This window comes from Lathyrus oleraceus, chromosome 4 (genome assembly GCF_024323335.1).
Source record: "Lathyrus oleraceus cultivar Zhongwan6 chromosome 4, CAAS_Psat_ZW6_1.0, whole genome shotgun sequence".
NCBI lineage: Eukaryota > Viridiplantae > Streptophyta > Magnoliopsida > Fabales > Fabaceae > Lathyrus > Lathyrus oleraceus.
This window is the reverse complement of record NC_066582.1, coordinates 282,632,233-282,644,534: the sequence shown is the minus strand read 5'-3', so window position 1 is coordinate 282,644,534 and position 12,302 is coordinate 282,632,233. Positions and strand designations below refer to the sequence as shown.

At 37.9% G+C, this 12,302-nt stretch overlaps 2 protein-coding genes and 1 non-coding gene across 3 annotated transcripts; 1 reads left to right on the top strand and 2 right to left on the bottom strand.

Moving 5' to 3' along the window:
- Nucleotides 1–1,725: 1,725 nt before the first annotated feature.
- Nucleotides 1,726–2,286, bottom strand: LOC127137122 (secreted RxLR effector protein 161-like). The gene has a single exon (XM_051063607.1). It carries the CDS (start codon nt 2,284–2,286, stop codon nt 1,726–1,728), a length of 561 nt encoding a protein of 186 aa, XP_050919564.1.
- A 6,131-nt stretch (nt 2,287–8,417) lies between these two features.
- On the bottom strand, nt 8,418–9,218 carry LOC127137121 (uncharacterized). The gene is made up of 3 exons (XM_051063606.1): nt 9,090–9,218; nt 8,840–8,945; nt 8,418–8,662 (listed from the first exon to the last, which is right to left on the bottom strand). Exons 1-3 carry the CDS (start codon nt 9,216–9,218, stop codon nt 8,418–8,420), a joined length of 480 nt encoding a protein of 159 aa, XP_050919563.1.
- An 871-nt stretch (nt 9,219–10,089) lies between these two features.
- On the top strand, nt 10,090–10,196 carry LOC127077388 (small nucleolar RNA R71). The gene has a single exon (XR_007787205.1). It is a non-coding gene; the product is annotated as a small nucleolar RNA R71 (small nucleolar RNA).
- The last annotated feature ends 2,106 nt before the right edge of the window (nt 10,197–12,302 follow it).

Genomic DNA, 12,302 nt, shown 5'->3' with positions numbered 1-12,302 from the left:
GTGTCGTTCTTTATGCTCGCACTACGTGTCGATGCTTTAGAACCAAAGCCCAAGATCTTTTGTCCGGTCGGTCAGTGGAGAGGGTTCCACCTTTCTGAATCCCCACTTTTTGTCATGAGCTCACCCTGTCCAGGGTTAAGAGCTATGAGGTCTTATCCTCATTACCCTTCTGATCTGCTCACCCTGACGTTCAGTGTCAGTGGTTAAGAGCCCATTTGATTACCTTTCCATGGCTTGTTTGTCGAGGTTGATATGAACCCTCTTGACTAAAGCCCTACCCATGTATGTTTGAGCCCCCTTGTTGGCTGTTTACTTTATGCATGTTTGTTGTGTATGGTGTGATCGTCTCCCCATAGGGTTGCTAGGCTTCATATAGTCTCTCGTTTGCATGTCAATTAAGGTAGCACGGTTCCTTCGTCTAGGACTTCCTTTTCGCATGAGCATTCCTAAAACACAAACAAACTCATTGATTTTTCTTCTCTTAAGAACACGTTAACTCCTTCTACTACAGGCGAGTAAGTCTCCAAAGGTCGAGCATTCGGTAGATTGTGTAGTAACGTCGTTCATCTAAAAACACAACCCTTAACCCCTAATTAGCCGAACTACGGCTTGCTCTGATTCTCATTCCAGATGAGATACGTAGGCATAAGACGCGATGTCTTAGCGATCACACTCCTCTTTAACCCATAGGTAGCCGAACTACGAAGACTCTGATTCTCATATTCAGATGAGATACGTATGCAGTGGATGCGACATCCGTGCGAGTCATTTTCATTTGACCCCTCTTTCAGTAAATAGTACATTAGATAAGCCCGCACCCTTTAGACAAGAACAATAAGAGTGGATCCCGTAGAGTACTACGGATGCGTAGGGGTGCTAATACCTTCCCTTCGCATAATCGGTTCCCGAACCCAAGATTTGGTTGCGAGACCTTGTCTTTTCCTTTCCGTTTGCCATGTTTACTTCGAGCGTTTCCTTTCCCTCCTTTGGGATAAATAACGCACGGTGGCGACTCTTCTGTCATTTTCCTTTTTCGCCGGTTGTTTTTTCGCATTCCTTTTTTCAGGTTGCGACACATACATATGTGCTCTAGCAAGGAGATATATAGATTTATCACCACTCAAACCAAAAATATAGATGTTGTCATAACGATGACACACTACAAGAATTTTGTTGACATTATAACATGTTTAAACATATTTCATGTCGGAATAGATAACATGCTTATACACCAAGAACATATTTCAAGTATGGAAGAAAAATAACATGAAGTAACTATAAGCATATGAATTGAAATATATCAATTGAATATTTTGGAAGTTAACATTCATGATTTAGTTTATACATCAAGAATATCAAGCATTTAAAATATAGATAACATGCAAAAAGTAAAAGGCTTACTTTCAAAGAGGGAAAATGAAACAATATTACCTTACTTATGGATTGATGAAGGATGCACTCATATGTGATTGAACTTCCAAGGAAAGTTAGAGAAAACGTATATAAAGTACATGCAACAAATCCTATTTAGGCAAGATTTGAGATATCAATTATCTCCAATTCCCTTCGAATGTTGAAAAATGGTTCAGTCGCAAGAGGTTTTGTAAAGATATCTGCAAGTTGATTTTTGCTATCAACATGCTCAAATACGACCTCTCCTTTTTCAAAATGGTTACGTAGGAAATGGTGACATATATTAATATGTTTAGTGCGAGAATATAACACCTATGTTTTAGTTAGATTAATAACACTAGTGTTGTCGCACATAATAGGAATACAATGTAGTTTAATATCAAAATCAAGTAGTTTTTGTTTAAGCCACAAAATTTGAGCGCAACAATTACCAACTGCTATGTATTCCTCCCCAAAAGTTAACAAAGCAACGAAAACTTGTTTCTTGCTATGCCAACTTACTAAGTAGTTTGAAAACATGTGGCAAGTTCCACTTGTACTATTTCTATCCGATTTGCAACTAGAAAAATCGGAATCGATAAAACCAACCAAATTACAATCGCTTCCCTTGGAATACCAAAGCTCATACTTCAATGTACCATGAAGGTATATAAGAATGCGCTTTACGTCTTTTAAATGTGATTCCTTAGCAGTCGGTTGATAACAAGCACACATACACATGCTAAACATAATATCTGACCTAGATGCAGTAAGATATAAAAGATAACCAGTCATACCTCTATACTTATTGACATCAACATCCTTGCCATTTTCATTTCTTTCCAAGTTTCCATTTGTAGGCATTGGAGTGTCAATTGATTTTTCATCTTCCATACCAAATCTCTTTAGTAATTCATTGTAATATTTTGTTTGACACACGAATGTTCCTTCGTTGAGTTACTTGATTTGAAGACTAAGGAAGTAATTCAACTCCCCCATGAGACTCATCTTAAACTCACCATGCATAAGCTTAGAAAACTCCTTGACAAGTTGTAGGTTAGTAGAACCAAATATGATATCATCGACATAAACTTGAACTCTTTGGAGTAAGTATAAAATATTACCAGTATAGATTACATGTGAAGATATTAAGATGAGTTCATGATAAACACATAAATTAAAACACACCATGGTTATCAATTGAAACTTATGGAAATGAACACTCATAACATGCATCATACACACACTATATCATATACCTTTGAAAAATAAACAAGTAAAAGAAAGAACTTACTTACAAAGTGAAAATTGAAATGATATTACCTCACCATACAAATTTGACGTAGGATGCACATGCATTCCACAAGGAACTCTCGAACGAAAGTTGGAATAAATGCAAAACGTGCCACAAAACCTATTGACAACAAATGTTCTTACCACTTTTCTCTCTACAAAAGTACCTGAAAGTGGGATTAATAATGTATCCTAGAAGGTTATTGATTTGATGATCATCCTTTACAATTGTACTTTCATTCTTGTTCAAATCATGATAGTTATCATGCTCCTCCTAGGGTTTCATCGACTTAGGTTGATCAATCCCTTATTTGATGTATTCGAGTAAACCCAAAGCACGAAGGGCAGCATCATCGGGGCACCTCGTCGCTAAGACGTCCCTCTGGAAAAGTTTGTGGTATCCGCTCCTTTGATTTTCTCCATCAATTCCATTGGCGAACTTGATTCCCAGATAGTTAATATATCTTCTTGGTCTAACTGCTCTTGGAGGCATGTTGAACAAAGGGAAAGAGAAATTTGAAGAAGAGGTTATGGGTTTTGTAAAGATAGAAACATAAGAGGAGAGGATTTGTGGACTTGGGAAGTGGATGTTAGGGATTTTATAATGATTTGGAAGAAGTGGATAGTTGGGAGTTGAAGGGTTGGAGTTATAAATGTTTAGAGTAGGAAGTTCAAGGGATTTGAATGAAGGGTTTTGAAAAACGCGCGGGAGGGAGAAGAAAAGAGAGGGAAGCAGTCTATTTTCCTGATATGGCAATCTCCATTAGGCAAATGGAAAACGCCATTCACCTAAATTGTCGGGCCTTTTAAATTCGAAGCTAATGGAGAACGCCATTAACCTAAAATATGCAATTTTTTAGATTTTTCTAAAGATTATTGCGGGTAAGTCCTATTAAGGCTATAAAACAGTTAATTAAAATTAATAGCTGTAATAAAGAAGCATGAAATTTTCAAGAACGAACAAAATAAGTGATTAAATAAAATTATTCACTGAAATGGAAAGTACATTAATTAAAGGTATGAGTAACACATGTTCACATCGATATATCGACTGTAAAGTAAACACAAACTGAAAATTTACAACAAAGGGAAAAATACCGGTGACAATTAAAATACTAAACTAGAAAATACGTAAACTCTAGTACAATCGATCAATACTAGTTATCACTTCGGTCCAAGAGAGTGTTGCAAGGAATGAACTTGCTGGAAAACATGATCGAACTGCTCATTAACAACATCCATAAATCCGAGGAGATCCACTCAAAGAGAATTGACTTCTCCTCTGATGAAATCAACTTCAGATTGCAGAGCATGTATAGCAGTGCCGAAATCATCATGAGGAATAACATGATGTGCACTAAAGGCGTGTGAATTAGCATCAAGGAAAATGGCTTCTGGGTTTTCATAGTGCTGAGGGCTATCAGGAGGTGTAGGAGACTCACTTTGGCCCTCTAAGTTATAAAACCAGTTATCACGATTGTAGACATTAGTTTTCTCATGGTTTGGCAGTGTAAAGTTCCGGACTACTTCGTTATCAATCAATAACTCAAACTCCGTCGGTCCTAAATTGGGAGTGATGCCTCAGGTGAAACAAAACTCTAGGTGCATGGGACGAATACCTCCGAAAGCATGTAAGCGGTTAAGCGGGTATCTCAAGCCTAGAGCATCAACAATCATGGTTATTAACCCACCACTGATAATAGTATCGTGGGTTTCTCGGGCGATCTTGTCTAGATTTTCTAACATAAAGGCAACAACATTCACTGGTCTCCCTTGGGAAGCACAATATAGGATAAAAAGTTCGTCCCTAGAAATAGCGGTGATGTTATCTTCCTTACCGAACAGGGTACGGGCCAGAACTTTATGAAAGTAGTGTATGGCAGGGTTGTATATGTTTGTGGAAAACATGGTGTGAGGTTCAAGATGATAATTTCCGGTTATGGTTCCCTAGAAAAAGTCAAGGTCAATATCTGTAAAGGCATCATCAGGGGAAATGGTGTATGCATCAGGGCCACTAGGAAATCCTAGTAACTCAACAATCTCACGGTGGGTGAAACAATACTTGGTTCCGAAAAGCCTAAATGTAGCCAGGCCTCTACCAAATCCTATTCCTCTATTAGGGTCATAATAAAGGGAACTCAGGAATTCAAGGGTGAGCATACGGTATTGGCTATACCTCTTCCTCATAGCAAAACTATCCCAACCAACTTGGTTGAGAAGATACATAACATTGTCTCTTAATCCTATGGTGGTCAGGGTCAATCCATCAAGATATATAGAAAGTTCCATTTCCCTCTGAGCTAACATGTCAAAACGGTGCCTCTTATTTTTGCTCCTAAATATAACCTCCATATTTTCAACAAGCTCCATACTCCTAAGTTAGTGATAAGCTATCCTAAGCTATGTTAGCTAGGAAGTAAACAAAGGTCATACTATTAGTAAAAGGTACCGCATGGAAGTGTTGGAATAGTTAGTAATAATAATAATAATAAACATAGAATAAAAATAAAAATAAAAATAACTAAAAAGAAAAGATAAAGATTAAAGGTCTTGACTTGCCTTCCACGTAGCGCTTCGTTTAATGTCGGGAGCTCGACATCAATTTGGTACGGTGCTAATCTTTCGAGAGAGCGGGAAACTCTTCTAACTTGTAGCTCTTGCAGAAATCCTTATTCTCTACATTGTGGTAGTGCTTAAGTATCTTCCCATTTACAATGAATAGTTCATTGGTTTTACCTCTTATTTTCACATCTCCACTTTGGAAAACTCTCGTGACCTTAAAAGGGTCAGACCATCTAGAACGAAGTTTTCCTGGAAATAATTTGAGTTGAGAATTAAAGAGAAGGACTACGTCACCCTTATTGAATTCTCGCCTTGTAATTCATTTGTCATGCCACTATTTGGTTCTTTCCTTATAAATATGGGAATTCTCATAGGCATCTAGTCTAAGTTCTTCTAGTTCATGAATATCCAAAATTCATTTCTCACTTACAGCTGTGTAATTCATGTTAAGGGTCTTGATGGTCCAATAAGATTTATGCTCGAGTTCCACATGCAGGTGACATGATTTACCATAAACTAGTTTGAATGGTGTTATTCCCATCGGGGTTTTGTAAGTTGTCCTATAAGACCATAAAGCTTCATGAAGTTTTACACACCAATCTTTCCTAGAAGTTGCAATGGTTTTCTCCAAAATTTGTTTTATTTCTCTATTGGAGACTTCAACTTACCCACTTGTTTTAGGGTGATATGGCGTTGCTACCCGATGTCGGACTCCATATTTTAACAACAATCTTTCAAAGATTTTTGAAATGAAGTGAGATCCTCCGTCGCTGATCACGAGTCTTGGTACACCAAATCTAGGGAAGATTTGATTCTTGAAAAGTTTAATTACCATTCATGCATCGTTAGTGGGAAAGGCTACCGCCTCGATCCATTTTGATACGCAATCAACTGCAACGGATATGTATTTGTTAACAAAAGAAGATGGGAAATGACCCATGAAATCTATACCCCATACATCGAAGACTTCTAACTCTAAGATACCTTTTAGTGGCATCTCATCGTGTCTAGAGATATTTCTAGTGCATTGGCACCAGTCACAATTCTTGATCGTGATGTGGACATCTTTCCATAGATTAGGCCAAAAGAGGCCAGATTGTAATATCTTCGCACAAGTCTTCGAGGTGCTTGTGTGTCCTCCATATGATGCAGAGTGGCAGTGGGATATGATATCATGTACTTCCGATTCGGGGACACATCGACGGAAAATTCCATTGACGCCTCTCTTGAAAAGAAGTGGTTCATCCCAATAATAATGTTTAAGATCGTGGAGAAATTTCTTCTTTTGCCGGTATGTTAAGTATGGTGGAAGCACTTTAAAGGCTAAGTAGTTGACAAAGTCAGCATACCATGCCAAGATGGACTTGGTGCAAATAGATTCCACAACTTCATTAGTATCTGTGTCATTATACATTAAAGAGCATTCAATCGTCTCACTTTCGTTTTCCAATTGGGATGGAAGTCGATTATACGGAAAATCATTATTGATGGGCACTCATTTGGGTCTTAGATCCTCAATACTAGAGACATGATCTGCTACTATGTTCTCGGTGCCTTTCTTATCTCTGATTCCTAGATAGAATTCTTGTAAGGGTAGGATCTATCTTAAAAGTCTCGGTTTAGCATCCTTCTTACTTAACAGGTACCTAATTGTGGCGCGGTCGGTATAGACATTTATGTCTGCTCCTACTAAGTAGTACCAAAATTTATCTAAAGCGAATACAACAGCTAGGAGTTCTTTTTTTGTGGTGGCATAGTTCATCTACGCATCGTCTAGGGTTCTGCTTGCATAATAAATAGCATGAATCTTTTTATCTTCTCTTTGTCCTAAGACAGCACCAATGGCAAAATCACTAGCATCACACATTATCTCAAATGGCTTACTCCAATCAGGTGGTTTCATAATGGGTGCGGTAATAAGAGCATTTTTCAGATGTTCAAATGCTTTTAAGCATTCATCGTCGAATATGAATTCAACATCTTTCATTAATAAGCTCGTTAGTGGTTTTGTTATCTTAGAGACGTCCTTAATGAATCGTCGGTAGAAACCGGTGTGTCCTAAGAAACTTTGAATTTCTCTAACGATTTTAGGAGGTTGAAGATGTTCTAAAATTTCGATTTTTGCTTTATCCACCTCAATTTCTTGATTAGCTACGACATGTCCAAGTATGATTCCTTGTCGGACCATGAAATGGCATTTTTCCCAATTTAATACGAGATTTACCTTAACACATCTCTCAAGTACCATTTCTAGGTTCGAAAGACATCCTTCAAAGCTTTGCCCATAAATAGAGAAGTCATCCATGAATACTTCCATTATGTTGTCTATAAAATCAGCGAAGATTAACATCATGCATCTCTGAAATGTTACAGGGGCATTACACAGTCCAAACGACATTCGTCGGTAGGAAAATCTACCATAACGACATGTGAAAGTAGTCTCTTCTTGGTCATCGGGATGGATAGGAATTTGAAAGAATCCTGAGTATTCGTCTAAATAGCAGAAGTGAGAATGTTTAGCCAGTCGTTCAAGCATTTGGTCAATAAAAGGTAATGGAAAGTGATCTTTACGAGTGGATTTATTTAATATTATATAGTCTATGCACATTATCCATCTGGTTTGAGTTCTTTTTGCAACGGATTCTCCCTTCTCATTACTAACAACGGTAACACCTCCCTTTTTTGAAACGACATGTATCGGGCTGACCCAATTCCTGCTTCTAATAGCTTTTGTACCTCCTTTTTTACTACATCACTCAAGATAGGATTTACTCTTCTCTGATGCTCTCTAGAGGTTTTACAGTCCTCCTCTAAAATAATGCGATGAATATATATAAAGGGACTTATTCCTTTTAGGTCGGAGAAGTTATAACCTAGAGATGCTGGATACTTTCTTAAGACATGGGGTAACTTTTAGGTTTCTATTTGTCCTAAGTCAGCATTAACTATAACTGGTCCTTCAAGCTCGATATCTAGGAATTTATACCTTAGATCTTTGGGTAGTGTTTTGAGTTCTATTGAGGGTTTCTCGGGGCATGGCATTAAATTTAGGGTTAGTGCTCGACATTCTCTCACACTGTCATCGAATATAGGAGGTGTTGGAATCTTCAGTACTTTAGTATACTTAAATGGTTCCTTCTCCATTTATTTCACACATTCGTCGATGACGTCTAAGAACAACATGATTCGTCTATAGTTGGTGCTTGTAGGAATTTAGCTAAGAGAAATTCAACTTTTTCTTCTCCGACTTCGAATGTTAGCCTTCCTTTCTTCACGTCTATGATGGCTCCGACTGTGGCTAAAAAGGGTCTTCCTAAAATAATAGGGATATTGGAATCCTCCTTTATATCCATTATTACAAATTTGGTAGGAATATAGAATTGTTCTATACGAACGAGAACGTTCTTTAGCATACCTACGAGAAATTTAATGGAACGGTCATCTAGTTGTAGAGACATCTTTGTTGGTCTTAATTCTCCTAGATTGAGTTTTTCACATGTGGATAAGGGAATTCAACTAACACTGGCTCCTAAATTGCATAGAGCTTTGTGTATGATAAAATTTCCGATTACACAAGGTATGGAAAAGCTACCAGGGTCTTTCAGTTTAGGAGGCATGTTATTTTGAATAATAGCGCTATACTCGGAAGTAAGCATAACAGTTTCGTCATCCTCAAGCTTTTTCTTGTTGGATAGAATCTATTTAAGTAATTTAGCATATGAAGGCATTTGCGTAATTACTTCTGTAAATGGTATAGTGATGTTAAGTTGCTTCAGAAGTTCTACAAATTTCTTGAATTATCCTTCATTTTTGGATTTAACAAGTCTTTGGAGATAAGGTACAGGTGGTTTGTATGGCGGCAGAGGCACATAAGATGGTTCTTTATCTTTTGCTTCTCCGCTTTCGTCTTCTTTTCCATCATTGGTTGGTTCGTTTACCTTTTCGGATCCCTTACCAGAATTTTGATACATAGTCAGATTTTGGATTATGGGGTCAACTGGTTCATCTAGTTCTTTTCCATTTCGAAGTGTGATATAGTTAGCGTGGTCTTTTGGGTTTGGTTGTGGTCGACTAGGAAATGCTCCAGCTGGGGCTGCTACTGCGGCTTGTTATTGGGCTACTTGGAAGATCTGGGTTTCTAACATTTTGTTATGGGTATCCATAGCATCAAACTTATTTGACAATTGTTTCACTAGTTCACTCGTATGAGAATTTTGGTTTGCAAACTCTTTATTTTGTTGAGCTTGGGCATTTATGAAGTTCTCCATCATGATCTCCAAAAGTGACTTTCTAGGTTCTTGTGGAGCAACTGAGGCTCCTTTCTGATAGCTAGGTGGAATAGCAGGTGCTCGGCTTGGTGGAAACAAAGCATTGTTACTTTTATAGGAAAAATTCGGATGGTGTCTCCAGCCAGGATTGTAAGTGTTTGAATATGGGTTTTCTTGAGCATAGTTTATTTGGTCGGTGGAAACACCAGCCAATAACTGACAATCAACATTAGTGTGCCCAGGGGTTCCACATAATTCATAGTTTGGTGTTATGGCAGCTAAGACGGTTGCTGGTGTTATGGACAAACTTTCAATCTTTTGAGTAAGCGCATCCATATTAGCATTGATGCGGTCTATGCCATTAACTTCGTACATTTCGCCTTTTGGGGTTGGTTTTTCTACAATATCACGTTCTCCTCCCCATTGGAAATGATTTTGAGCCATGTTCTCTATGAGTTCATACGCTTCATCATATGGTTTGTCCATTAGAGCACCGCCAGCGACAGCGCTTAAATTCATCTTAGTGTTATACAACAGACCATTATATAAAGTATGGATAATCAGCCATTCTTCAAGTCCATGATGTGGACAAAGTCTCATCATGTCCTTGTATCTTTCCCAAGCGTCGATAAGAGATTCGTTGTCTTTTTGCTTAAATCCGTTGATTTGAGCTCTTAGCCTAGCTGTTTTGCTTGGTGGAAAATATCGGGCTAAGAAGACTTTCTTCAATTCATCCCATTTGGTTACTGAGTTTGAAGGTAGAGACTAGAGCCAAGCTCTAGCTCTATCTCTTAATGAAAAAGGGAAAAGACGTAGTCTAATCGTTTCTTGACTGACACCATTTACTTTCACTGTGTCTGCGTACCGCACAAACACTAACAAATGTAAGTTAGGATCGTCTGTAGGACTACCTGAAAATTGGTTTTGTTGAACGGCTGATAATAGTGAAGGTTTCAACTCGAAATTGTTTTGATTGATGGCAGGGGAAGCAATGCTATTATGTGGTTCTTCTTGCGATGGAATAGGATAATACTTCAATGGTCAGTTTTGTGGTCTTTCGGCCATCTTTTGTTCTAGTTCTGAAATTGGGATAATAGGGTCTAGAAGATCGTATTTAATACGAAATTGTTGATTCGGCGTTTTAAATTAATATAACGCTCGATATCGTCACCTGGTTGCTCTAACTCCTTGCTTTGAGAGCGAGGGTCTGGCATACAATCAACAAAGAAAAAGAAAATTTTGTTCCCTTAGTCTATACTTCACAATAAAGGAATCATAATATTGACTAATTAGTCCCCGGCAGCGGCGCCAAAAACTTGATCGCTGACTGCAAGTGCACAAAATATCGTGTAGTTTTAAAAGATTATCGAACCCACAGAGACTAATGGTCAAGCTAATGTTATCTATTGTTGCAGTGCAAAGCTAAGGCTAAAGGTTATAAGGTTATGAATAGGAATGAAAATACTAATTTCTAACAGTTTAAAAGTTATGATAAAACCGAGTCCAAAATATGGATTCCGTGTTCCTCAGGGCTTAAGTAGAAATTGGGCACTAAATATGATTATATTGCGTTATGTAGAAAATATCGACTTAAAGGTCCTGTCTCACACTCTCGCGCTATCGACAAAGATCACACCTCCTAACCACAGGGTTTTTCTCTCGCTCGCCCGTTCTAATTAGAAAGCGTATTTTGAAAGTAAATGAGATCCTAAACGATGCCTAAAGCTCTCTCGCTATTTTTAGGATCGATGCCTAGTTCCCACTATCCGGTTCCTTCCTCACACTCTCGCGCTATCGGACTGAACATTGTTTTATCCTACACTCTCGTGCCAAAACTGTAAAACATAGATTTGGAAACTAAATCCAAAACATAGTTAAATCATATATTCGCGCCTATTACTTCTACCGAGTCCCGTTGGTAACGACGGTCCTCATACGTCGAACTCAAGGATAATTTAGCAAGGCATGGTATTAATTGAGAGAATCATGTTAAGGCATTCATAACTAAGAGTAGCATGGCATGCAAGTAATAAAAACACTAAAACATACAAATATTAAAAGTGATAAAAAAAACCTGAAATTGCGTAAAGTAAAACTTGAATTAATTTGAACTTGAAAATAACGGCAAGCTTGTTCTTGATCCAAAGTACAAATGGCACGGAAAATAAAAAGGTGTGATAATCCCTTGATATAAGTTATTGCCACTTTAAAGGTAATTTTCTGCCTAAAACTAAGATGAAATTTTGACAGAACTTTCACACGGGTTCAATTCGATCTCCAACACTCCAAAAATGGCTTTATATATAGAGTTCATACGCTTGATAACTACCTTGGACGTGTTGGCTTAGTGGAGGGAGAAGTGGTTGAAAACTGTTAAGAAACTGCCCCACTAGCGCAATTCTGTTTCTGCATGAAGATGGAGAACCCCATTAGGGAAATGGCGAACGCCATTGTCTTGCTCATTAAATGATGTGGTGGGCAGTGGGGATGGGGAACGCCATCTAGCAGGTGGCGAATGCCATTTGCTCAGATTGGATAAAATTAACTCTTTTGCTCCACTTTGGCTCCTTTTTCTCTTCTTTCCCGTGAGGCTTCCAAAACTCCAATGAAATCGGATAACAATTTCAAAACAAATAAAAGGAAAGTAAAAGGCGATAAAATGTGTAAAAACATAGATGCATAACATGTGAAATAAGCCTAAAAAACGATACGATTTCTCGTTACCAATTACTCATTTTCATTCAAATTTGGAAAAGTGAACACATCAATTGCTTGGCCTATGAATAA